We start from the raw sequence: 27,870 nt of genomic DNA on the forward strand, positions 1-27,870 counted from the left end.
AGGGCAATTAAAGGCACAGAAGTCCTGTCCTCTATTGAGTCTGGCAACCCTCTCTCTGGCCTTCCCCTGCTCTCTCTCTCTCTCTCTCTCTCTCACACACACACACACACAACCTTTTCTCCTCATAATTGCATTTCAGTGTGAAAAAAGGACCTGCTTAATTTCTGCCTAGGAAATAAGAAAGCAAGGAAAGTGCATTGAAGGATGGGTGGGTGTGAAAACAGGAGTCGTTGAGGACCCCCAGGGATTCCTGCCACCTGCTGTCTAAATAACTCAATCACTCTTCACTCATTGGCTAAGAACACTTGACAGAGGGAACGTTTTCACAGTAATTGCTTGCAAGGGTACCTGCATACCTGGCTCAAAACCAGGCATCCCCAAACTGCGGCCCTCCAGATGTTTTGGCCTACAACTCCCATGATCCCTAGCTAAAAGGACCAGTGGTCAGGGATGATGGGAATTGTAGTCCAAAACATCTGGAGGGCCGAAGTTTGGGGATGCCTGCTCAAAACAGTATGGCCCATTCTTCCACCTCATACTCCTCATACTTAAGAAAGGAGAAGTCAAAGACGGTGTTCTCAATTTTTATGCATGTTATTCCTTAAAAGTAAATAACGGGTGAAAGGGAAGTGGAAACATTTTTTTAAATCATTAAAGCAGAAGTAAACTGAGTTATGCAAAGAAAAAGAAAATCTGATTATCACATTGTCAAATGGCTGCAGCTCCTGTCAGCTTGAAAACACAGGTGAGCGCTGTGGTTAAACGCACTTTGAAAACTATGGGCCGTACTTCTGAGTAGATGTGTATAGTTAACTTCTATTGAAATCAACGGGGCTCAAGTTATTTGTATCTAACTTGAAGTCAAGGTGATCTCGATGAGACGAAAGCAAGACAATGCCTGCATGAACTGGGCCCAGTGTTCCTAGGCTGCATGCCTTATTGCTACATTTTGCATTATCCAGAGAAGAAGAAGAAATATTAGTGCATTTAGGTCCCTGCTGGAAACAAAAGAGATTCACACATGTGCATTAAGGCTGCACACGACTGCTAGTACCTTCGGTGGTAGAGAGCTTCCTTTGCATGCAGAAGGTCCCAGTTTCAATCCCTGGTATGTTGAAAAGTTAAAAATAGTATTAGAATGCATGTTTGAAGAACGACCTCCCCCAGTTAGAAACATTGGAGAGCTGCAGCCAATCAGAATAGACAATACTGAGCTTGCCAGACCAATGACATCACTCAGCTCTATACACTAGTTGTGCTTTTATATTCTGTTGGAAGCTGCCCAGAGTGGCCCAAGGCAACCCAGTCAGATGGGTGGGGTATAATAATAAAATTATTATTACTACTACTGTGGCCTGCTTCTGAAATCAAACAAGGGAGGTATTGAGCCCCATGGCTGGTGGTCTGCATGGCGGCCAATTGAATTTAAGACAGCACTGCACCACTTTAAGCACTCATGTTTTCCACCCCACAAAGAATACTGGGAACTGTAGTTTGTTAAGGGTGCTGAGAGTTGTTAAGGAGACCCCTCATGCAGACACAGTTCCCTGGGAAGAGAGATGAATTGCTATGGAGCGACTCCCTGAGAATCAAAGAGGTATCTCTCAAGGTGCTTCTAACGCCATGCCTCTGAGCAGGCCCTGTTGTACAGGATGGCGTTTGACATGGCATTGACTGATGTACATAAGGGCTGCCTGTAGGGTTTGATCAGTGGTGGCCCTTTCACTCAGACAAGCCCTGCCCCAGTGTGCTGTTGGTGAACTTGGTGTGCGCTCGCTCCTTCAAAACAGTCATTCCCATTGATTCTTGCAGGTCTGCTACATGGACCCACACGCCTGTGCTTTGGGAATATCCAACGTGAATTTTGAGCGAAAGATTCCTGCATTGCAGGGGGTTGGACTAGATGACCCTTGTGGTCCCTTCCAACTTGACAGTTCTATGATTCTATGAAATTATGGCAGCTTAGATACAGAGGCCCCTCTCCTACCCTGAACTGTGGTGCGTGGGAGGGCACCCTCCGCGTCCCCCTCTTGGGAGCCTGCCCGCCCTGGGCAGCACGGGCATATGCCCCGCTGCTGCTTAGTCACAGTACTGAATTTCAGTGGGTCTACTCTTGTGTAGGACTAGCACTGAATTACAACCCTATGATTCTATCCTGCATTTTACCCTGGATAAATCCTTAGATGCAATGCAGTTTCACACACACAATCAATCAAATAATAATAATAATAATAATAATAATAATAATAATAATAATATTTATACCCCACCTATGCAAGCTGTTCTACCCATTGTATGCTGTCTGAAGCACTGGAATATTTTATTACTGTTTTTTAAATTAAGAAAAAGCACCACTCTGTATGGAAAACTGCCCTACAGTTTACAATTAAAATTAAGCAACTGGCCACCTCCCTCTGCTGTTTTGAACACCAAAAACTGTCAAATCTGGGCAGGCGGGGGGGGGGGGAGTCAGTCTTCCAAAACGAAGAGGGCATCGTTAAAAAGGAATTGACAGCAACAATAATAAAAGAATATACGTAACTCTTTACAGTGCAAAGGCTGGGATCCAGAACTGCAAAACTGTACCAACTGACAATCCTGCTGCAAAAGGTCTGTTGTCAATTCCAAGTTAATGCAGGATCCAGACCACAGACTCTGAAAAGGCAGCATTTTTTGTGGGCCAGCTTAGAAATGCAGGAAGCCACACATTAAGGGTGCCCTCAGTGCTAATCTGAGTAGGACCCACTGTAGTCAATAGACACGGCTAACTTAGATGAATTAATTTCAGTGGGTCTCCGGGCAGGACTTAGTTGAATACCGTCCTGACATATTTATAAACCAGTTCTAAAGCACACACACACAGCTAACAATAAAAACACAAAAATCAATAAAATGTTAGCCTCTCATAACTGTTGCTGAGTTATATTATTCAGTGTTAGGGTTCCCCCCCCCATTTAAAAATAATAATAATAATTACTCTTTGCCTGCTGCTGCAAAGTACCCTGGGCCTGATGCTCACGTCTGCTCATTCACTTTTGAGAGGGTAAATTCACCACAAAGTGATCAATTCTAGTTGGCAAACATTTCTTCTAGAATGTGCCGTGAGGTGGCATCAGAGAATGTCCACTCTGCAGAGAAATTATTGAAAAGCAACGGTCCTCCAGCGAGTAGGGATTCTCATTTCCGGCCACATGGGGGAGCACATCCACACAAATGAAATGTTGACAATTCCACACTCAAAAAGTGAAAAGTCACATGATACATGAGTTTACCGTGAAACGTGGCTGTGAGACTCTGAGAATCAGGGTTTTGTCTGCAAAACTGAAATAAAAAGGAGGGGGAAAGGATGATGTGACAAATCTGTCGCAGACTTGGAACAAGACTTTATGACCTTGACTGGCTTCCCATAGTCAGGATACATATTTTCTGCCCTTAATTAAATCAATGTTCTGCAGCAAAAGTAGCTGAATTCTTTGACCTGGACATGGCATGCAAATGAAAAGTCATTTGCATATTTATATATAGACATATTTGCCTCTTTTGCATAATTGTTTCTGCTTACACTGTTAGTTTTAGAGGAAACTGAAACCCTGCCTCCTGACCGCTCACAACTCTATTCAGTGCTCTAGATTTTCAGATTCAAAAATTCCATCCGAAAATGCTTAAGGGCTAGAAACCTGAAAAGCCCCAGTCTCTCAGGAATGCCGGAACTCGGTGCCCTGGCATCAGCTTGTGTCCTTGTGCAAGTGCAATTGTGAAATGCATATAATCCCAGCCTTAAAAATGTTCACTCTTGTGAAATCTAAATCACTGACCTCTCTTGTGGGAACATAATGACGACTTTCCCCAGACCGCAGATCATAACATTAGCGTATTCCTGGGTGACAACATAAAACATGCGCATGAATTAACCCATACAAAATAAAATAAAATAAAAAGACATATGTTAATATTTAAGTTAAAGAACCCCACCCTTCCCCGTGATCCGTACATGTTGGCTATGCAAGTGTCTGGGTTAACACTGGAGGAGGGTGGGTGGGTGGAGTTAAGAATGCTGCTGTGTCTTCAAGTCTTTCCAAAAGAAATTGTTTGCAAGATGTACTGAACTCTGGAGGTCTCTCTTTGCTGCTGGACGGAACAGTTTAATCGGAGATTCCACCAGTGGACAAATGCAGGCCCTTTCCACATTCCGACAGTTTCATCATTCAAGGATGAGGCCGGGGGTTGGAAGGATTTTATTTTAAACTATCTGTGGAGAAAACAAAGAAAGAAAGAAAACAGAACTATGACGGGATATGAAAGGGCAGATTATCTTTCCCTGGACTTGTACTATGAAAGAGAGAAGTTTCTTTCAGTGCTGTCTCAATGGGGGTTCTGTGGAACCTGGAAACCTGCTATCTGCTTTTGGACTGTTGATCTAGAGAAGGGATAGGAGCCTGTGGCCCTACAGATGCTATTAGAATTCATCTCCCACCAGTGCCAGCTAGAATGTAGTAGAGCACCCAAGAATCCAGCACCTTCAGAGAGGGTTGGGAGATATTCCTGCTTAGAATCAAAGAATCATAGAGCTGGAAGGGATCTCAAGGATCATCTAGTCCAACCCCCTAAAGGATCCTTGATAAGATGGCCATCAGAAAGTTCTTCCTAATGCTTAGTCTGAATCTTCTTTCTTGTAATTTTAATCCATTGGTTTAGGTTCCACCAGTCTAGAGTAGCAGGAAAAAAGCTTGCTCTATCTCCAATGTGACAGCTGAAGATGGCGATCACCTCACCTCTCGGTCTTCTCTTCTCGAGGTCAAACGTACCCCAAATCCCTCCCCAGCCAGCATGCGCAAAGGAGCTACAACACGGTGGACCTACAAACCCCTCTCTCTTTTTTGTAAGCTTAAGGTCTAGAAGCTTGACAAGGCCAAATTGCTCAGGATGCCTCCTCCATACTGACCAGATTCATCCCACTCTGCTGTTAGCTGTTCCAACGACCCATGCCCACTACTATCAGAGGCGGCTCGAGACTTCAGGGAAACGTTTTCTTCGGATCTGTCTGGCGACACTTCGTCGACTTCTCGCTCAAGGCCTCTTTGCTGGGTATCCTCCTCTGGGTGTTCAGTTGTCATGCTATCACCTTGCAAAAATAATGACAGTTATTATTATTATTATTAGTAGTAGTAATAAGAACAGTAGCATTCAGCAGAGAAGTCTTGAACAGACCAATCCCCACAGACAAGAGGTATAGTGGTCAGAGTACTGGACCAGGACCTGGGAGACCAGAATCAAATCCCCACTCAGCCACGGAGTTCACTGTGCGACCTTTGGAAAGATACCACCTCTTAGGCCAACCTACCTCGCAGGTTTCTTGTGAGGAGCAGGGAGGTTGACTAGGGTTGCCTGCAAATTTTACATGCCAGGTATAGGGCAGGTTGGGTGTGGCTTGGCCAAAGCGGCCTGGTGGTTCAAATGGAAAGTCCTGAGGGCAGGGCTTCTTTTCAGCCGGAACTCGCCCATTCTGAGAGAAGGAGGGTGAGTTATTGGCTTTCCACCCCCCCCCCCCTAGAAAAATAGCACTGCCTGTAGGGCCGAATTAGACCCATGGGCTGGAGGTTCCTCAGTCCTGCTGTAATTTTATAGCAGGGGATGGGGGGACCTCAGGGGTGGGGCCAAATCTGGCCCACTGAACCTCACTATGTGGCCCATGCCACATCCCTCTCTCCAGGCTACAACCCTCACTTGCCCCCCTACACACCCAGAGTATTTTTGCCTGGCTGGATTGTATCCCCGAACCCTCATAATGCCTCTTTCCTTGCCTGAGGGGAGCATCCCAAGGGGTGTGCAAAGGTAAAATTGTACTGCGCTAGCCTAATGTACAGAGGTAAAATCTACACTTTTTTTTTTGTTTTTTTTTATAAATCTTTATTGAATATTGCAATTTAAAAATACATATGATCAATTTGCCCATACATTTCATTTAAAAAATAATAACAAATCCTATAAACAGAATATATATCACAAAAATTTATGGACATAGGGAATAAAAAGAGGCAAAAGAATTATAACATAGACCAGAAAGCAAAAGAAAATAAAATAAAAAGAAAAAAAGAAAAAAGAAAAGGAATAAAGAGAAAAAGAAAAAGAGAAAAGGGGGGAAAAAAGGAAGAAGAAGAAAGAAAAAAAAAGAGAAAAAAGAGGAAAGAAGAAAATAGAGAAACCTACAAAAACAAACGCGACTTCCACCGCTTCATCGTACAGTAAGTTATTTACCATTTTTCCAACTTGTCTGTCTTTTTCTATTTTGCTCTTATTTTGGAACAATTTTTCCTTCTTTCTTTCTTTCTTTTCTTTCATTTTTCTATTTCGACAAGGTTAGTCCAGGCATAGCCAGGTTTCTGATCCCAAACCTTGTTTCCCCAAATAGTCATTTAGATATTTCCACTGTTTTCTCACTAGGTTTTTCGATTTATGGTGTATTACATCTTTCAATTTAGCTAGCTCCAGATACTCACACAATTTATTAATCCACCCACTTTTGCCTCTGGCCCGACCTACTTTTAGCATGCGGCCCTCAGGAGGCTGCCCAGAAGGGAATGCGGCCCTCAGGGTGGATTAGGTGTCCCACCCATGTTTTATTGGAAGGCAGCCGGGTTCAGCTCTTCCACCTGAGGTATCATGTGAGGGAGCTCTCACTCATGTTAAACCCCAGGCTCCAGCCTGAGGTGACTTTCACACCACACCGTTAAAGCGCCACGAGACCATGTGTAAACCGTCATGGCTTCCCCCAAAGAATTATGGGAGGTGTAGCTTGCTAAAGGTGCTGAGAGTTGTTAGGAGACACACCCACCCCACCATTCACCCCTCACCAGGCTACAATTCCCATAGGGGTTTAACCAGGCACCCCCAGACTCGGCCCTCCAGATGTTTTGGGACTACAATGCCCATCATCCCTGACCACTGGTCCTATTAGCTAGGGATGATGGGAGTTGTAGTTCCAAAACATCTGGAGGGCTGAGTTTGGGGATGCCTGGGTTTAACAATCCATCTCTCTTGGACCACTGTAAGCAGATGAAAACATTAGCAGGATTCTAATAACACTAGTAAGGTAACAAAAACCATGGATAATATGGACACATACAAAATATAGATTATGAAATTAATATGAAGTTGAAAATGTTGATTACAGGACCCAGGGAGGGGATGGTAGGAAATATTGAGATTCAGATAAATCTCTTTATATGTATATGTACTTGCTATTGTTATAACTTTACACTTGTAAAATCAAATAAAAACGATATTTTATTTTTTAAAAAAACACACCCAACAATCCACCTCTCTTCACAGCGAAATCTGGGAACTGTCGGGCCTAGTATCCATAACAAATGACAGCTCCCAGAATTCTTTGAGGGAAGCCATGACTGTTTAAAGTGGTATTGTGGCACTTCAAATGTAGGGTGTCAATGTGGCCTAAAGTAGTAGTAGTAGTAGTAGTAGTAGTAGTAGTAGTAGTTACTTTAGGCCATATTCAAACCCTACATTTGAAGTGCCGTGATAAATAATAGTAATAATAATAATAATCATCATCATCATCATTTATTTATTCATTTATTTAATTTGTACACTGCCCTTCATCCATAGATCTCAGGGCTAGTTCACAACATAAAATACAATGTAACCCCCCCAAACACAAAATACATAATAAAAATAAGAACAAAACAAACCAATAATCCCCCCTAAAACACAACACACTTAAAAGGGTATCGGGAAAGACAGTAGGCAAAGTGAACTAGGCAAATGTGAGGGAGCAGAGAGCACACCTACACGAGTCGCTGGCTCCTGCCCTGTCGTGAGGGGCAGCGAGGCTCCTCGGAGAGTCCACGCCTTCGCCTTCCCCCTCAGACTGCCCTCGCAATGGCTCCGCTGCCCCTTCGCCTTCGGAGCCGCTTCTGTGACTCTGCCTCCCCTCAGAGCGCTGGGGGCCTTGCACCCACGGCTCTCCCCGAGGTGCCATGTGGGAGATGGAGTCGGGCGCAGAAACCAAATATTCTAGTTGGGAGGAGAAAAAACAAGAGAGCAGTTACACAAGAATAGGAAGGAGTTAGGCTGAGGAAGCTTCAGCTGTAGCTCAATTGGAATGAGACCAGAAACAGGGAATGAGGAATCCTCCAGAGGCACGGCGAGAGAGAAGTTGGTTTGGGAAAGACAAACTAAAGTACTTCTTCCACGCAGCAGCAGTCACATGGGTGGCATCATATTAGTAGTACAGTAGTAGTAGTACAGTGGTACCTCTACTTACGAATAACTCTTACTTACGAATGTTTCTACTTACGAACGGAGCTCTGTCTGCCATCTTGGATGTGGTTTAGATAAGTTTTTTCTACTTACGAATTTTTAGATAAGGTTGCTTCCACTTACGAATTTTTTCTCCCAATGCATTCCTATGGGATTCGACTTACAAATGTGCGTTTGGAACGCATTAAATTCGTAAGTCGAGGTACCACTGTAGTAGTAGTAGTATGAATTGGTTCCCACAAGAGGTAGTGATAGCTACCCGCTTTAAAAGAGGACTGGGCAAATTCATGGAGAAGGAGGCTATCAATGGGGACGTTCTATACCCCATGTTGAAGGCAGTTCCTAGGAATCGCTCTCAGGCTTCCCATAAGTATCCAATTCATCACTGTGAGAACAGAATGATGAACCAGGATGGGCTGCTGGTTTGATCCAGCATTTTTCACTACAATTATTGACAACTGAAACCATGTACAGTGGTACCTCAGGTTAAGAACTTAATTCGTTCTGGAGGTCCGTTCTTAACCTGAAACTGTACTTAACCTGAGGTACCACTCTAGCTAATGGGGCCTCCTGCTGCCGCCGCGCTGCCGGAGCACAATTTCTGTTCTCATCCTGAGGCAAATTTCTTAACCTGAGGTAATATTTCTGGGTTAGCGGAGTCTGTAACCTGAAGCGTCTGTAACCCGAGGTACCACTGTACTGCACTGTTTGTGGACTTCCCCTAGACACCAGAAGAGAGAGAGAGAGAGAGAGAGTGTGTGTGTGTGTGTGTATTTATATATTCTTGTGTCAGTTAATAAATATTTAAATAAATATTGACAATTTCCCTTTTTTACCCTCAAAAAGTTGAGCATAAAATCACAGAATCATAGAGCTGGAAAGGAACACAGGGTCACCTAGGTCAGCGTTTCCCAAACCTTTTTCTCAACATGGCCCCCCTCTTTATCTTGTTTCCTTCCTGTGGTCCGTCCTTGGGCATAGCTGGGGGGAAGGGGGCAGCTGCCCCCCAATAAGCAGAAATCAATAAAAACATGAGGTTCTCCCTCCCCCTAACAAAAATCCTGGCTATGCCCATGGCCCCTCTCCTACTAGTAAAAAGGTAGCTATTTAAATGTTTTGTTTGTAAATAGAACATGTTTTATTTATATATATATATTAATTTATACAAAATACAATTACATAAAATAATGGGAACATAATGAAATATTGTTGAAGCAGAAAAACATAGAATCATAGAGCTGGAAGGGACCCCAAGAGTTATCTAGTCCAACCCCCTGCAATGTAGGAAACTTAACTAAAGCATCTATGACAGATGGCCATCCAACTTCTGCTTAGAAGCCTCCAAGGAAGGAGAGCCCAGAACCTCCTGAGGGAGATCCATCTTCTACGTATTATAAAAAGTAAACATCACTTTTTATATATATCCTGGAGGAACTATGAGGGGAGAGACTCCGTCAGGCAAGGCCTCCTTCCACCTGCCTTGCCCCACACTCTAGTCTCTGCTTCTCAATTTGTATTGTATTATTTTATGTACTGTGGCTTGCCGTTGTTTTATTGATTATAGTTTAGAAATTATTTATTGTAACTGTTGAGTGGATTTCTGTTTAATTTTTACATGTTGATATTATTATTTTATACTACTCTAATAATTGTTGAATGTTACTTTTTGCTTATTGTAAAGTTTTGTTTTATTATCACATTTTTGTATTGCATTAGATTGCTATAAGATGTACATTTTTTGTTTCTTCAGCTTGTAAACCGCCTTGAGTATTGTAAGATAGAAAGACGGCATACAAATAAAAAATGAAACGAAATGAAAAATGAGAATCACTTATTTTACCCGTTATTTGGCACAGAGGGGGAAACCTACAGATAGTCCAAAAGGCACACAAGGGGTTCTGTATATATGGGAGAATTTTAAAAAGCAAGTGGTCCTCACAGACCTGGTGCAAAAAGATCTTGTCCTCGATGAGCCCTAGCTGCCTAGATAAAACACTATAGCCCCCCCCCCCTACCTGGGAGTAAGGCCCAGTGAGCGCAGTGCAGCTTTCTTCTGAGTAGACAGTTATTTACTAGATGCACGTTAGCAGCACCAGATAACCCCGCTTGGCTAGGTGCTGGGGTGGATTTCACCCCACGCCTTGCAGAGCCAGGCCGACGCTACTGACAGGCCCTGTGCACCTCGGCAACATCTAAAGGCCCTGACCCACTAGGCGCTGGATTGCACCCTGCACCTTGCTGAGTCAAGCCCAGGCTGCCACCAGGTCCGGCACTGGCAGCAGCAACAAGCAGTTCCGGCTCGCCCAACTCTAATCATTGCCACGCCACCACTGCACTTACCTGACCAGGGGGTTCTGGATCACGGGCTCCACTGGTCAAAACAGGAATCCCAGCGATCGCCCACTCCCGCCGGAAAACCCCCCCAGGACTACTCAAAGAAAACGCACATGGCAAAAAGGAGCACCAGTCCCTGGTGGGCACCCCCTTACCTGCTTGGGATTGGCCAAGTGGATAGTCAGCCAATCAGGGGATATATATATATATATATATATATATATATATATATATATATATATATATCACTTCCCTCTGTGGCCCCCTAGCCTCTTGCTGTGGCCCCCCATTTATGCATTTTTAACCTGTGGCGCCCTTGGAATATCCTGGGGGCCCCCAGGGGGTCATATTGCCCCCAGTTGGGAAACACTGACCTAGTCCACCCCCCTGCAATACAGGAACCTTTTGTCCAATGTGGGGCTTGAACCCACAACCCTGAGATTAAGAGTCTCATGCTCGACCAACTGAGCTATCAATCTTCTGATTGAGATTATTATTGCCGTATAATGTTGCCTGCTGCTTTGTTACACATTTGATGAAGAGGTACACTCCTAAACATTTAAATAAAAGAAGGTGAACCCGACTGGCCGATGCGAGGAGAGAACATGGAGCCAGGGCGGGACTTTGGCCTGATCCGGCAGAGGCCTCTCCTCTTTATGGCACCGGCTTCCGCACCTGGGTGGATCTCCTCCTGGTGCTCGGAGAAGGCCGAGCTGTCATAGAGGCTCTCCCCGCCGTCAAAATACTTGTAGGCGTTGTCCCCCGAGTGGACCCTCTGGTGCTTAGTGAGGTAGGGCCTCCATCGGAAGCTCTCGCCGCACTGGAGGCACTTGTAAGGCTTCTCCCCGGTGTGGATGCGCAGGTGCTCGGTGAGGGTGGAGCGACGGTTGAAGCTGCGCCCGCACTTGGGGCACTCGTAGGGCTTCTCCCCCGTGTGGATGCGCAGGTGGGCGTTGAGGTGGGTGCTCTGGAAGAACCTCTTGCCGCACGCCAGGCATTCGAAGGGCTTCTCCCCCGTGTGCGTCCGGTGGTGCTTCACCAGCTCGAACTTGTACTGGAAGGCCTTGCCACACTCGTGGCAAACATGCTTCTTCTCCACCTGAACGATCTTGATCTGGCTGACGTCCGTGACGTCATTCCCTTCCACTTCAGTTTTTATAGGCCTCTCAGGCGGCTGGCCTTCCATTTCTGGGTTAAGGCCGGCCCCACCATGCTGTCCTGCCACCTCCTCAAAGGTAGCATGCTGGGGAAAGGCCTCCACGTTTCCACTCCCCACGGCATCATCTTCTGGAGAGCAAAGGAAAGGGCAAGTCAGAGAAAGAGAATCCCACGCATGTTTCCGAGCATAATTTTCAAAGTGTTTGTGTTGACCTTTAAAGTCCTAAATGGCCTCGGCCCTTTATACTTAAAGAAGCATATTGGTTTACCCCAGTCATTCAGCCCGGACACTGAGGTCCAGCTCCGAGGGTCTTCTGCTGGTTCCCTCACTGTAAAGTATGAGATTACAGGGAACTAGGCAGAGGGCCTTCTCAGTAGTGGCGCCTACCCTGTGGAACACCCTTCCATCAGATGTCAAGGAAATAAACAACTATCTGAATTTCAGAGTCATCTGTAGGCAGCCCTGTATAGGGAAGTTCTTGATGTTTGATGTTTTATTGTGTTTGTATATTTTGCTAGAAGCTGCCCATTGTGTCTGGGGCAACCCAGGCAGATGGGTGCCATATAAATAAAATAAAATAGTAGTAGTGTTAGTAATAGTAATAGTACTAATACGGTACTACTACTACCACTACTACTACTAAAGTCCTGAAAAGACTCTCCCCGCCCCCACATTGTCCTAGGACTCAGCTACATTAGTAAAGAAAAAGCTATTTGAATGTTACAGGTAGGTAGCCATGTTGGTCTGCCGTAGTCGGGGGGGGGGGATTTTCCTTCCAGTAGCACCTTAGAGACCAACTAAGTTTGTCATTGGTATGAGCTTTCATGTGCATGCACACTTCTTCAGATACACTGAAACGGAAGTCACCAGACCCTTATTTATAGTGGGGTGGGGAGGGGTATTACTCGGAAGGGTGGTGGGAATGGGTGATTGGCTGATAGGTGTGGTAAACCTGTGGACAACTGTTAACGACTGCTCATACCAATGACAAATTTAGTTGGTCTCTAAGGTGCTACTGGAAGGATTGTTTTATATTTTGTTTTGACTATTTGAATGTGTTATAAATATGCAACACCAGATGGAACTAAAACCCAAAAGAAATTTCCTCATGATTTTCCATAGCATTTTTTTCTTTTGTTCTAACAATTTAATTTCTGACTTATTTATAGCAGGGTTCCCCCCCCCCCCGGGTAGACCCACCCCTAGCATGCCTATTTATAGTCTTTAAAGGCATGGATGCGGGCAGGTTAGAAGAACCAATTTCTGCAAACCCTACATATTGGTCTATCTAGAGCACAGGTGGAGAACCTCCAGCTTGCGAGTCATCTTATTGTGTTCTTATGCTGTTTGGGTTACAAAGTTAATAGCACTCACAACCAGGACATTGGCATGATGCCCTATTGTTATGAACTGATTCACAGAATGCAATCTGTCTGAAAGTCCTTTGGAGAGCAGTGCAAGTTTATAAACCATCTTTCTCTAATTTTCCTTTCTTAACACTGCAGGGTTCAGCAATTTGGATGGGCAGCACAATCTCAGTGAATAAACTCATGACCATTTCTGCTTATTCAAAAGAGAGCTCGAGTCCAAGATGAATCCAATCCAGAACATTTATCAGAACCCATCATTGCATGACATTTGCACAAATCTTTTAATTTGCATACATCAATTCTGCTCATGAGCGGGCAGGGAGCACGCAGAAGTGGCCACTGGGACTGCCTATTTTTTCAGGAATTACATTCCTGGCACAATGCTGGAAAGAGCAACCAAAACCAAAACCAACCTTCCAGAATGCTGAACAACAGAGCATTTGACTGCAACTCTTACATTTGAATTGTACTATAGGTGCCCTCCCAGCCATGCAAAGTCAGAGGTATACCTAGGCAAGCACGCACACACACACACCTCCTTCCAGGAAAGGAAGCATTTCGGGTCGATCCCCTTTCTCTCATTGCAATTTCAATCAATTATAAGAATGTATTATCATACTGCTATAGCCGCTCTGTAGCCCATCAGTTACAACCTTCCACTACCCATTTTCGTTCTGCACGAAACCTGCAAACCCTCCCATATTTTGTAAGATCCCAAATTGGCAAATGCCACGACACATTGCTGGGCGCCCGCTGCTGCTGCTAGCCATTTTATCGCTCGCACTCACAGAATCACAGAACCGTAGTGTTGGAAGGGGCCCCAAGGATCATCTAGTGCAAACCCCCTGCAACGTGGGAATCTCAGCTATGGAATCCCTACTTTACCAACCCAGCAAAATGAATAAGGAAAACAAATCTGCCGCTGTTCCCTCAACACACGGGCTAGACAACGCTGCAGCCTAATTTGCAATATTTGTGTGACAAAGACTACGCTCACCTGGGTGGCTTCCCTGCTGCTCATCAGGGGGCGGGCTCTCAAACATGGCTTCCCTGTCACTCAGGCCTTTGTAGACAGTGCCGCCCACGTGAACCCTCTGGTGCTTGGTGAGGTAGGGCCTCCATCGGAAGCTCTCGCCGCACTGGAGGCACTTGTAAGGCTTCTCCCCGGTGTGGATGCGCAGGTGCTCGGTGAGGGTGGAGCGGCGGTTGAAGCTGCGCCCGCACTTGGGGCACTCGTAGGGCTTCTCCCCCGTGTGGATGCGCCGGTGGGCGCTGAGGTGGGAGCTCTGGATGAAGCGCTTGCCGCACGCCAGGCACTCGTAGGGCTTCTCGCCCGTGTGGGTCCTCCAGTGCAGCAGGAACTCGGACTTGCAGTGGAACCACCGGTCGCACTCGGGGCACATCAGCTTCTTGCGCCCCACGTGGAACATGCTGCGTTTCGAACTCGCTGCCCGCAGGTGCCGCGACGGCTCCCGCCACACTGTCGCCGGCGGGATTTCCCACTGCCTCTGCAGCCCATGGCGGCTCTCTGGGTTCAGGGGGTCGAGCCCCGGCGGAGAGCCCAACAAAGCTTGGTCCAAGATTTCTCGTTCAGGAACCTCTTCTTTGATCTCCCGCACGATCACTTCGCTTGCCGGGATGGCGGGAGAATTCAAATAAATGTCATTCCCTGAGAGGGAGAAAGAAAGTGGTCTGAAGGGAGAATGCAAGGCAAAGGCTGGAAGAGTGAGTCTCTGTCTGACTCACAGAATCACAGAATTGTAGAGTCGTAAGGGACTCCAAGGGTCATCTAGTCCAACCCCCTGCAATGCAGGAATCTTTCACCCAACGTGGGAATCGAACCCACAACCCTGAGATTAAGAGTCTCATGCTCTATTGACTGAGTTATCCCTCTCTGGTCTTGCCCACTTCCTAACTACCCTCAGTGTGTGAGCAGTTCTGCTATATTCATTCGTCAGACGTTTCAAGCACTCCTGATATACAAAGACAGCACGATTACCCGCTCTCAAACAGGTCACCTGTTGCGTCTCTTTTCTCAGCACGCGCTTCCTTTTTAACTGGCCTCTTTAAGCACGCAACTCAATTTATCAGCATCAAGGATGAAGAGAGAATTTTGGCTGTGGCAGTGCAGTCACAGAACCTTAAAAGGAGGCTGCCTGTTGCATCTCTGAATGAGCAAGAATTTCTGGGTCTCCTAAAGAGTGCAAATGGAATTCTTTTGCATCTCTACATTCAGGGTGCACATGGAGAGAGAATGCGTGTGAGGGAACATGCTGTCACTCCCAGTACAGAGGAAGGTTTTGTATCTCTGAATGAGTTCTTGCTCTGATGTTTTTTCTTTCAAGCTGTAGAAATATCGCTTTTTCAGTTGCCAGAATGAAACGTGCCTCCAGTTTAATATGTGTGTGTGTGTGTGTGTGTGTGTGTGTGTGTGATGTCCCATTGCTAGCAGAAGTTTGAGAAATCCTGCTCTATCCCCTACACTACACTGCCTCTCTATGCATTAATATATGTATGCAAAATTCTAAATCTCAGGCAATTCATAAAACCTACCCTCAGACCTTCTTAAGGAAACATGAAGGAATTGCGCCTGGCATGCAAATCAATGCAACTCCACCTCTTCCCGATTTGCATAATCCCCAACTGAGGAGCCTGCAGGGGCAGCTCATGCATTTCAATGGGGTCTGCTTTTCACCTACTGCCCTATTGTCATTTGCATGAAAATTGATGCCAGAACCGCTTTTCCAATTGCATCCATTATAAATCACACTGGCATTCAGAGAGAAGCCTTTTGTAAACTTTCCCCAAAGTTGCTCTGGGCACCCTGAAATAACCATTCCAGGCACGCTTTGGGTGGCATCAACTGGAAGCCTCAGAGGCCCAGTTGTGTTCCCAGTTGAGTTTTTCCACCCTTTTTGCAAAGGTGTTTTTTTTTTCCTTTCGGAAACTGTAAGGCGAAACTACCAACAAGCCTGCTGTTTTTTGGGAAGTGGGGCCATAAAAAAAAAACACAACCCAAGGCATGCACATACACTTCTAATCCCCAAACTCCCAGAACTGGCCCAACCATTAGGGAGAGTGATACAGTCGTCTCAGGCAGTTGATTTGGGGTGTCCTGACAAGGCAGCAAATTTGTTGGGTTAATATTGTAATATCGTAAAGCAGAAGGAGGGGCACTTGTCGGGTTTTCTGCTTTAGCTGCCAATATATGACTTGACCAGCCACACACCTTGTAGGGTAGGTGGGGAGAAAATTGCTATTTTTGCCTCAGGCAGCAAAATGTGTTTGGCTGGCCCTGTCGGGACCCCTTTTTTGAAGGTTGTAATCAACCCCAGGCAGGGGCCTGTTTTATCCTCCTACAAGTACTAGCTTAGTACTACTACTAGAATTAGTACTTCCAACATAAAGAGGCCATAACTATACATAACTACTACTGGCAATATATTACTATTGTAATTACTAATACTACTAGTATTTGTAGTAACAGTGGTCCCAACACAATGAAAGCAAAACTACAAAAGGGAGGGGCTTACATTTTATACTACTATTGTTACTAATAATAATACACATAGTAGAAGTTCCAGCACAATGAAGGCAGAACTATTCTTTTAGGGTAGGAACCTACTTTTTATATTACTAGTAGTAGTAGTAATAATAATAATACAAAAGTGGAACCTCGGTTTTCAAGCATCTCGGAAGCAGAATGTTTCGGCGTTTGAACACCAAAAACTTGGACGTAATTGCTTCTGTTTTTAAACGTGCCTCAGAAGTTGAACGGCTTCCGAGGTGCGATTCTCCATTTTCTCAATTGATTCTGCAGACCGTCCATTCAGCGTCGGTTGTCAAACGTTTCGGAAGTCGAATGGTCTTCCGGAATGGATTATGTTCGAAAACTGAGGTACCACTGTAATATTAGTAGTGGTGGTTCCAGCATGAGGTCAGTACTCTTCAAGGCAGGTGACTAAATTTTATACTACTGGTAGTAGTAATATGCTACTATTGCTACTGCTACTACTCATAGCAGTAGTAGTTCCAGCACAATGAAGGCAGAACTACATGCTCCCACGTGCTTCCAACAATCTGTTCCCTCTGGTGTGGGCTTTTGACAGGGTGGAACTTGATGGGAAGGACAGAAAAAGAAGAAGAAGAAGAAGAAGAGGAGGAGGAATTTGGATTTGATATCCCGCTTTATCATACCAGAAGGTGTCTCAAAGCGGCTAACATTCGCCTTTCCCTTCCTCCCCCACAACAAACACTCTGTGAGGTGAGTGGGGCTGAGAGACTTCAGAGAAGTGTGACTAGCCCAAGGTCACCCAGCAGCTGCATGTGGAGGAGCGGAGACGCGAACCCGGTTCCCCAGATTACGAGTCTACCGCTCTTAACCACTACACCACACTGGCTCTCACCTTTTACCTTTTTAAGCCTTTTACCTGATTCTTCATCCACTCATGCCCTATCCCAAAACAGTTTCTTTACCTTCTTTACCTTGGCATACTTATTCCCGATATCACTGCTTACCCGAATCTGAAATCCCACCATTTTGGTAACAATACCAGGATGGAGACAGGCAGAGAGGCGTTATGCTCCCGGTATTCCATGAAGGAAATACTATTTGTCACCCGCATTGTCATATTTCAGCTGGAAGCACCCAAAGATAAGGCCCTCCTCATGAAAATGGCACCCATTTACAATGCCACTGGGAACCTCCCCTCTCACCTTGGCAGGCACTAATAGAGACCTTCTTGTCCTCCGTGGCCTGGGGGTTGGAGATCCATGGCTCTTGCCCTCGTTCCAGCCGGGAGATCAACTCGGGTTTAGGAATTGGAACAGCTCCATCATCCCCCAAAAAAAGAAGAGGGGGAGGGGGAATAAAAATCTCCCATTAAATGGATGTCAGGTTGCAACCACTAGGAACATTGGCACATTTCAGAATGCTTCGTTTGACGAGTTTTGCTCAGTTTTTACTGCAGGAAAACACTAATAAGAACATGAAGCAGAAGAGCAGGGCTGGATCCCAGGCAAAGGGTCTTCTGTTAGACCCCCACCCCACCCCCCTCAGCTGGTTGCAATGCCAACTCTGGATAGCTGTGCCAAGGCACTCTTTTTTACAAAAAGAAAAAAGTTCCCGAATGCCTGATGGAAACATGGTTTGGTTGCACCAGATCAGCAACAAAAATACTGGAGAGAATCAGAGACTCAGACCCATCTTTTTAATGTGATATTTGTTTTTAACTGCATGGAGAAGCATTTAATAAAGGCCAAGTCTCCCCACTCCTCTGTTAGCTGCAGCCAGACACAGGATTGCAGACCCAACACATCTGGTGTGTTGCAAGAACTGGAAGCGCCTTTTCAAAAGCTCGCATCTTCTGGAATTTATGAAAATTATTTTGAAACGTTTGTATTTTTAGAAAGCAAGATTGTAAACCGTAACCAGCATTGTACGGGGAGTTTGGAGGGGGGGAGAGAACCCTTCCGATGAATCAGGGTTGTGAGCATTGAAGATTTAGGAGTGAATTAGATGTAACCCATGTTCTTGCCAAGGGTGTGACTTTGCAAGGTCTCAAGATGGAGGTCTGCTAGACACAAGCAGAAATAATGCGGAAACCTTCCATGTGCAAAGTGCATGCTGAGCTAATGGGACACTCAGCTAAGAATGGAGGAGGAGCTCTCTTGCACTATGCTGGAGCAATGTAAGATTAGAGTCAAAATGGGGCTACGAAGAATTAAGAGGGGAGGGGTTATTACATGCTCAGGGGAAACCCAAGGTCTGAACTAAGGGAGCAGCATTTCCCCCAAAAAATAGCCCAATAAGGACCACTTCCTGGTGCAACTGGACCCCTGCAGTTCCTTACCCAAGGATGCCACATTCTCATAATTCTCTTGCATGACATCCCAGTAAAGGTCCCTTTGCTCTGCGTCCAGGAGAGCCCACTCCTCCTCTGTGAAATACACGGCCACTTCTTCAAAGGAGAATGGCGGTGCCTGTAGGAAAAATGAAAATAAAAGATTTGCTGAATCGTTTTTTAAAAAACCCCTTTTTATTTTTAAACTGCTAAAGTGCTATTGTCCCCCCCCCCCAATTCCATTCTCTACCTGTGCTGGCTCTGTGGCAACCATCTCTCTTCCCCCAGGAGGAGGAAATGTTCCAAAGACAAACACACACATCATTTTGCCAAGATCTGTCAGGGAGAAAAGGGGAATGTCAGAAGGGGTGGCTTGGCTTGGCTTGGGCAGCCATCCGTCAGGGATTCCTTTAGCTGTGATTCACGCCTTGCAGGGGGTTGGACCAGATGACCCCTTAGGGTCCCTTGCAACGCTATGATTCCCCCCTCTCTTTACTATTGCAACCATTTTTTGTTTTAAAAAAGGAACAGCAACAGGGTTTTGCTTTCAGCCCCATCCCGCCTACTCAGCCCTCTCCAAATATTGTATACTCAGCATCTTTTACATCTTCTTTCCCCACCCACCTTATTTCACTGCACCAAACATATCATTTTCTGGAAGGCCACAAGGGGGAAAAAACCCTTCACATGATTTTAGAGAGGAATCGCGTTCGTGTTTCCCTACACGACAGACGCGCAAACTTTTCCTCCAGCCGCCTGCGCTTTCCCCCCATCCTCCAAAAATGCGTTTCTCCAGCCCCACATGCCCGGGACGACGGTCACCTTTTGCAGGCTGGCTCTCTCTCCTGCTGAAGACGCATTAAACTAGGCTTGGGGCCAGTACCTGCGGGGCTCCCTCGCCTTTTGCAAGGAGGGGAGAGGAAGGGAAAGGAGAAAGGAGTAACTGCCACGGGAGAATCCCGCCCGCGCTGCCCGCTCCCCCTTCCTGCAAGCGGCCTCTCCGGAGGGCGCTCCTCCCGGGGACTCGGCCGGCCGGTGGCCTCCCTCCGTCTAGGCGGGCAGCAGCCCCGGCGCACGGGAGCCCCAGCTTTCCATCTCCATAGACGCCGCTGACCGGATCTCGCAGCGGCTGCTCCAGGAAGCTCTGCCCACCGCCGCCGAGGCGCCCGGCGGAGACGGGAAGAGCGGAGCCTCGGCGAGGCGCCGGAGCAGAGCCGCCTGGCGGTGGGACGCGCGCACGGGAAGGCGTCGGATAGAATTCGGATCGCAGCGCTGCCTGCGCCTGGGAGACGGAAGAGGGAGATCGGCAGCAGCGGCAATAAAGGGTTGCAGTGCAGGGAGGGTGCCCCTGATCAGGGTTGCGGCCAGGCATAACCTTTCTCAAGACACTCCATTTCACACCCCTCTCCCCAATTTTGTGTTTCCGTCCACCCCGCACAATCTGATTTCTGATCATGCTCCTGTTATTAAGGGCACCTGCAACAAAATGTTGCAGCGTGAAACGATCCCCGTTCACCGACACCAGGCCACTGCATTTCATTAATTTACCGCCCCACTGGGTTTCTGTCCTTCCCCCCACACTCCACAATAGTCACCATTCTGTCCTCCCCGACCCCTCACCTGTTGTTGTATATATTGTTATTCATCAACTTGTGGGCAATGCAAAACGCTGGGTTTTCGTTGCAAAACTAGTTGGCGCTAGTTTGAAGTGATCCGGACACTGTTGGATTTCGGGGTGTTAACTACGAACCCGGTGTTTCAATTACTCAGTTTGTGGGGCGCTGCAAAATGCGAGGCTTTCGCTGCGAAACTTTGGCACAGATTTGGAGGGGACCCAAAATTTAGTTAATTTTCAGGAAGCCTGCTGAAAGGAAGAGCAGCTACGGTAATTCTGAGCAAACCAATCGGACGGCAACGTCTTTTCCACTTGCTTTTTCTCTTCACATTTTCCTGGAAGTGAGAGCGTTCTCCGCAGAGAAAGTTTCTTGGGATGAAACGCAACTCGCATGGACGCACCTGGAGACAGCCTGAGCCCCTTTCAATGCCAAAGTCCGAGAAGAGCAAAGGCCCACCTCGGCCAGCTCCAGCTTGATATGCAGAGAACCCTACAGCTTCTCTCTGCAGGGAACCGCCTTGCTTCCCCTCAATCTCCGGGGTGGGAGGGAGCAAGGAAGTGGGGGAGGAGAGGAAAAAACACCCCAAATCGAAAGCTACTCGGCTCACTTCCTCTCCCTCGCGACGAGCTGGCGGCGGAGGCTCCTGCCTGGAAGGTCAGTCCATTCCTGAATTAAACGGGATCCGCTTAGCCTCGCCCTTGGCCTCCCCAGGAAAAGCCCCCTGTCCTTTTCCCCCTGCAGAAAACAGGCGAAGCGGAAACTCAGGCGGACCAAGTGCTAATGGGGGTTTCATATTTCTCTTTACAACAGGGGAGCTTTCATCTAGGAAAAGAGGGCTGGGTTTCTGCAAAACTTTAATATGATTTCAAAAAAAGCTGGACCAGGTAAACTTGAAGAGTGCTTGCCCACCCATCCCCCGCCAAATTGTAAGGGCAAGTGTCCAGTCCTCAGGGAGGAGAGGAAATGGGTGTTATTTTAGCAAGCCTGGGGAAAGGAAGTGGGTGGACAAAGATGCAGTTCACCCAGCAGCAGTTGGGGGAGCACACCAATCTCTGGTTGTTGCTACACCTGAAGGCTTTAACAGGTGTTTAACAGACCATTATATTTTAATATTTTGTTGGAAGCCGCCCAGAGTGGCTGCGGGGTATAAATAAATAAATAAATAAATAAATAAAATCTTGTAACACAGAAAACATCTTTTATCACGAACTGGGGGGCGGGGGCAGGACTGAGCGGGCAGAAGTGACTATGAGGAAGTGTCACCTCGGACTGTGTTTCTGATCAGTCCAGCTCCCTGTCCCCAAGTTGCTAATCTCCCTTTCCTTAGCAAGGTTCTGGAGTGAGTGGTCACGGATCAGGTCCAGGCGCTTTTGGAAGAAACTGATTATCTAGACTATGCTCAGAATATTATGTTTGTCCAACATGTTTACAAATCTGTCACTCAGAGATCTGAACAATACATGCAAATTGTTTTTCCGGGACTTGCCAGAGCAAGGTTCTGGAGCGAGTGGTCACAGATCGGGTCCAGGCGCTTTTGGAAGAAACTTATTTTCTAGATCTATTTCCATTGGGGTTTCGACCCGGTTTTGGCACGGAAACTGCTTTGGTAGCCCTGTACCTCTGTCAAGGTAAGGGTAAAAGTAAATGACCCGTGGACACTTAAAGTCCAGTCAAAGGCGACTATCGGGTGCAGCACTCATCTCACTTTTCAAGCCAAGGGAGCCACTGTTTGCCCACAGACAGCTTTTCAGGTCATGTGGCCAGCATGACTAAACCACTTCTGACACAACAGAAACACCGTGACAGAAGCCAGAGCACACAGAAACGCCATTTTCCTTCCCACCGCAGGGGTACCTATTTATCTATTTGTACTGCTGTGCTTTCGAACTGCTAGGTTGGCAGGAGCTGGGACAGAGCAGCGGGAGCTCTCCCCGTCATGTGGATTCGAATCTCCGACCTTCTGATTGGCAGGCCCAAGAGGCTCCGTGGTTTAGACCACAGCGCCACGCACTGTCAAGAAAGAGAGAAGGGAAACATGTCTCTTGTTTCGGCTAGTGGTCCAGCTGCACCGTTATCTGGACAGGGATAGCCTAACTATTTTTGCCTGTGCTCTGGTAACCTCAAGGTTAGATTACTGCAATGTGTTATACATAATGTTGTCCCAGAAGATGGTTCGGAAACTTCGGCTAGTGCAGAATTGGGTGGCCAGGTTGCTCATTGGAGCAAGACGCTTTGAGCATATTGCTTGGCAGGGGGTTGGACTGGATGACCCTTGTGGTCTCTTCCAACTCTATGATTCTACACCGATCCTGGTCCAACTGCACTGGCTACCAATTAGTTTCCGGGCCCAATTCAAAGTGCTGGTTTCACCTATAAAGCCTTAAACAGCACAGGACCACAATACCTCAAGAACCACCTCTTTCCATATGAACCTACGCAGACCCTGAAATCATCTTCTGAGGCCCTTCTTCGTGTGCCTCCTCCTTGAAAGGTCAGGAGGGTGGCAACAACAGAAAAGGAGGGTGGCCTTTTCTGCAGTGGCCCCCTGTCTGTAGAATGCTCTCCCCAGGGAAGTTCACCTGGTGCCTTCATTTTACACCTTTAGGCTACAGGCAAAAATGTTCCTTTTTAATTAGGTCTTTGTTTGATTTAAAAATGTATGCAGGGGGATGTTATTGGGTTGTTGTTTCTGTTTTGATTATGTATTCTCTGGTTATATATTCTGATTTTATTTTGTGAACTGCCCTGAGACCAGCGGGTATAGGGTGGTATATATAAATACAACCAGGCCCCAGTCTATGTTTTCAGGCAGCCATTCTCTGCTATGTGTTTTGACCCAAAAGACCAAATTAGATGGAATGCTCAATATGTCTCCAGCTGCCAAATACTGGGCAGGGTCTCTCTGGCCGTGAGGAAAACCACTTCCCCCACAGATGCAGCCATCCCCAAGACAGTTTTTGTAGAGGCTGTCCTCTCTGGTGAGTACATTAGTGGCTTTCTAGTGCTAGGCGAAGAACTTTTCAAAATCTTATTTCTGCGTTTAAAACACTCTTTACATAAGAACATAAAAGAGCCCTGCTGGATCAGAGAGAGGCCTGCCAATTCTAGCCTCCTGTTCTCATAAGATGCCACACTATAAACGATTCAGTTCTTGCAGATGCAGTGCAGGTATTATATGGTACCTGTAAAAGTTCCAGTTCCGTGGATCAAACTGGTCAAGTGGGCCCATATGGGGTAAGGTCACCTTGTAGGTAAATAATGAAGAAGCGTTAAAAATGCTTTTTGGTTTTGGTTTTATAGATGAGTTTCAGGCAACTGGACTAATAGTGAAGGTGCCATTTCATAAGAATATAAAATGCAGAATTGGTTTCATAGGAAGAATGTGGAAACGCTTAACCCTGAATAGTTTTGACCTTACAAGCTTTTTTCTTCTTCCCCAGTTGCCATTCTACAGCCATTCTACAGCCACCTCTCATCTCAACTAAGCCACACACTCTTGATCTGCCATGGCTTCAGCCCCACCATCCATAGATGTGGACCAAGAAGTCTTGTGCCCCATCTGCAAAGACTACCTGACAGGACCAGTGACACTGGACTGCGGCCACAACTTCTGCCAGGGCTGCGTCACCAAGTATTGTGACACATGGGAACCAATGCAGGTGGGAGATTTGGAGTGTCCCGTCTGCAGAGTTCGGATCCAGAAAGGGGATTTCCGCCGCAATTTCCAGCTGGCAAACATAGTTGAAAAAATTAAACTCTTGGCACTAAATGAAAGGTTGGAGGATCTTTGTAAGACACACAAGGAAAAACTGCACCTCTTCTGCAAAGAAGATGGAGAATTGGTGTGTTTGTTTTGTGAGCGATCCCCAGAACATAAATCACACACTGTGGTCCTCAAGGAAGAGGCTGCCCAGGAATACAAGGTAGAAAGTCATTTTGACACTTACTAACACAATCCTTTCATATCTATCTGTGTGTCTGTGTGCAGAATATGCTGTCAATGTAGCTGTAAAGGAAACATAATAAATTGCTAATCTGCACCATAATGTGAAGCAGAAATTATGCCTGGTCTCTGTGCTATCCAAAACAAAACAAAAACTTTGTTTTGCATCAAAAGCAACTTTTTAAAATGTGTTTTTGTTTTTAAAAGCACAATTTTTTCTAATTTTGTGCCAAAGGGCTCCTGTGTAATGTAATGTAATGTAATGTAATTTAATGTAATGTAATGTAACGTAACGTACAGCAAAAAAACAACAACCGTAGAACCTCCTAGAGCAATGATCAGATAAAAATCTAATAGTAGGGGGCCACAAAAAACAAATATATGTATAACACTGAAGCTCCCAACCTCCAGCCCTAATCAAATCTGATATTTTGTTTTCTCTTTAGACACTCATCTGTGGTCGCCTGGAGCATCTGAGGAAAGAGAGTGAGAAAATTCTGGCTTATGCAGCAAAAATAGGAGAAGAAAGCCACAGCCTGCTTGTAAGTGTCACAATTACTACAAAGAGAACAAGTATACTTGAAGGACCAAGGTTGGATCTATAGTTATATGGAAAACAGTATTAAAAATTAGCTCTGAGTGCAATTTCTCATTGGGACAGATCACAGCTCTACAGGGGTCACCTGGGGTCACATGTTTATAATGAATCCAGTGTAGCTGAATCCCAAGTCATGGTGTAGCCCCATTCCTGAGTGATTTACCATAACATGGAAGGTCATTCTAAAGACTCTGGCCTCCTCTTTCCCTCTTTCCTCCTTCCTCTTGCAGAAATTAACAGAAACTGAGAGGCAGAAGACCGTGAAGAAGTTCAGACAACTGCAGCAGTTTCTGAAAGAACAAGAAAAGCGTCTGCTGAATGAAATAGAAGAGATGGAGAAGGAGATAGCAAGAATAAGGGATGAGCACCTGGCCACACTCTCCAAGGAACTCTCCTCTCTTGAAAGGAGCATCCTGGGGTTGGAGGAAAAAAGTCAGCAGCCAGCGAGTGAACTCCTGCAGGTAAGACGGTGGCAGAAACAGCACAAAGTTTCCATCAGGGTTTCACCACAGTTACCTTTTGCCTCTTTGTCCAGGCTATGTCCAAGTGCACTTCTCTTGCCCCCACAGAGCTTTCCCCACAAAAGTTTACTCTTTAAAGCTTAGTGCAACAAACAGCATTTGATTCAACTTTAAAGGGAAGATTTTTTTTTTGCAGCAAAGCTCCAGGGGGGGGGGGGGAAGTATGGTCGGACAACTATTCATTCATTCATTCATGAAATTTATATACTGCCCTATACCTGGAGGTCTCAGGATAAAATTAGATAAAAACAGGATAAAAACAGGATAAAATTAGAATATAAAAACACAGAGTACACAATCCAAATAAAAACAGAAACAATTGAGTAACTTCTCCAAAAACACATTTTAAAAGGTCATTGGATGACAAGCAAAGGCCTTGTTAAAGGGGAATGTTTTTGCCTGGTGCCTAAAGGTGTATAATGAAGGAGCCAGGCGCACCTCCCTGGGGAGAGCATTCCTGTTCTCATCTTGCCACCCTCTGGACCTCTCATGGAGCTGTTTAAGGCTTTATAGGTCAAAACCAGCACTTTATCTGGCAATTTTATTTGGCAAAGGAAACACCTGAGAGTGGATACTTTTACTATATAGAATTCTATGCAGAAAGGAGGACTGGCAGTACCTAATTTAGCTAAATAGTACGAAGCTGCCCAGCTCACGTGGTTAAAGTTAAGGATATCTCAGAAACTGGAAATGAAACTCTTTCAACTGGAATCATTATTCATAAATTCTCCTCTGGCCACTATACTATGGACACCTTGGAAAAACAGAGAAGAAGATCCAATGAATCTAATCTGGAGAAATGAACTTAATATCAGAAAGATAAAAACTGAGAGAAATTGAAATGATAGATTAATCCATCCCTATCCAAAACTAGGCAGACTCACCTCAGAGGGCCAGAGGGCATCCCTTCTAGGGTCTGATGGGTCTTCATTATAGGCCCTGTGGTAGGCAGTGAATCCCATTCTTCTTTTCCTCTTTTCCTTTCTAGGATGTGAGAAGCACCTTGCAGAGGTAAGTGGATCCTGCTCATTTCCATTAATATCAGTCTGGGAATTGTGGGGAGCACGGGATAAAGAACACAGCGGGAGACAGAATGTGGATCGGAAGGTCGCCCAGAATGAAAGCAGGCACCCCCTTTTATTGTAAAGTTTCAGAACTGTCAATGATTAACTAGAGGTGCATCCTTCATCCAATGACAAGTGGTCAACTCCAAAAGAGGTGGTGTCCTTGCATAGGTCACATCCTGCCAACACCCCAAAACTCCGCCATAGAGGAAGTGCCTGGTCCTCACATACTTCTCAGACCTCGCCCTGTCACATGCCTACTCCTTAAACATCCCCCTCCTCTCAATCTTGTGATCCTTGGGGTTTTTCCACCACTCTGCCATTTTCCCATTGTCTTCTTCCTAACCTGGGTCTGACCCTTCAGGCTTGGACCAGCCTCCCCTGTTCTAACCTGCTCTAACCGGTTCCATCAGGATCCTCCCAACTCTGGCCAGCCCAGTAGTGACCTGCTGCCCTCTAATGTCCCCCTGACCCAACTTGTGGATGCGTGTTTGTGCATACTGACGTACAGGAAGGTTTGCCAGCACTGTACGTTGTGTTTGATAGCTGAGGTTTTTGATAGCTAGTTTTATCTGATGCGGTTTGCCAGCATCAATCTAAAATCACTGCTACAGGGAATGGTCCAGGAAGTGAAGACATAAAACTTGCCCCTCCAGGCTTTTATGATGTGGTGAAAGATTCCAAGAAGGAAACAGGAGTTGGGGTGTGTACCATGTTCCTGAACATATCTCAACTGTAACTTCAAGGTGTCACTCGGGTTCATGATAGCGGTTAGAAGGAACATTTCACTTTAGTGAACAGCAGCAACCATATTTCTCTCCTCCACATTTTTCTTGCAAGTTGTAGGTAATACAGCCGAAAGGGAAACGCTCTGAGCAGGATGGTATCACTTGATTTTATTTCTCCACTTGAGTAGATTTAAGTGAGGAGATTCAGAGATCTGGGGCTGCTCCTTTGGCCCTCAGATGTCTGGCTCTGGAGTCCCTAGTAAGGAGGAATCTTCTCCCCTCTGTCTCCATTCCTCTGTGTCTGTGTCTTGGCTTTCCTCCTCTCAGTTGTTTTCTTTTGCCACACTCAGAAATTCTGCAACTGAATGGGTTAATGTTTATTTTCCCCATCAGGTGTCAGCAAAGGGAGACATTTAA

At 46.0% G+C, this 27,870-nt stretch overlaps 2 protein-coding genes across 2 annotated transcripts; one reads left to right on the plus strand and one right to left on the minus strand.

The window, feature by feature from the left end:
• Window positions 1-61: 61 nt before the first annotated feature.
• On the minus strand, window positions 62-24,057 carry LOC118080254 (zinc finger protein 436). Its single transcript, XM_035105195.2, has 10 exons — window positions 24,018-24,057; window positions 19,867-20,265; window positions 19,234-19,319; window positions 18,993-19,122; window positions 17,857-17,970; window positions 14,138-14,809; window positions 11,287-11,898; window positions 7,807-8,031; window positions 4,943-5,122; window positions 62-4,249 (listed from the first exon to the last, which is right to left on the minus strand). The coding sequence occupies exons 1-10, from the start codon at window positions 24,055-24,057 to the stop codon at window positions 4,236-4,238; spliced, it is 2,472 nt and encodes an 823-aa protein (XP_034961086.2). The 3' UTR covers window positions 62-4,235.
• Window positions 20,907-27,870, plus strand: LOC132591614 (tripartite motif-containing protein 10-like). Its single transcript, XM_060270942.1, has 6 exons — window positions 20,907-21,253; window positions 24,040-24,522; window positions 24,989-25,084; window positions 25,371-25,686; window positions 26,650-26,672; window positions 27,847-27,870. The coding sequence occupies exons 2-6, from the start codon at window positions 24,106-24,108 to the stop codon at window positions 27,868-27,870; spliced, it is 876 nt and encodes a 291-aa protein (XP_060126925.1). The 5' UTR covers window positions 20,907-21,253; window positions 24,040-24,105.

Source organism: Zootoca vivipara, chromosome 2 (assembly GCF_963506605.1).
Source record: "Zootoca vivipara chromosome 2, rZooViv1.1, whole genome shotgun sequence".
Classification (NCBI taxonomy): Eukaryota; Metazoa; Chordata; class Lepidosauria; order Squamata; family Lacertidae; genus Zootoca; species Zootoca vivipara.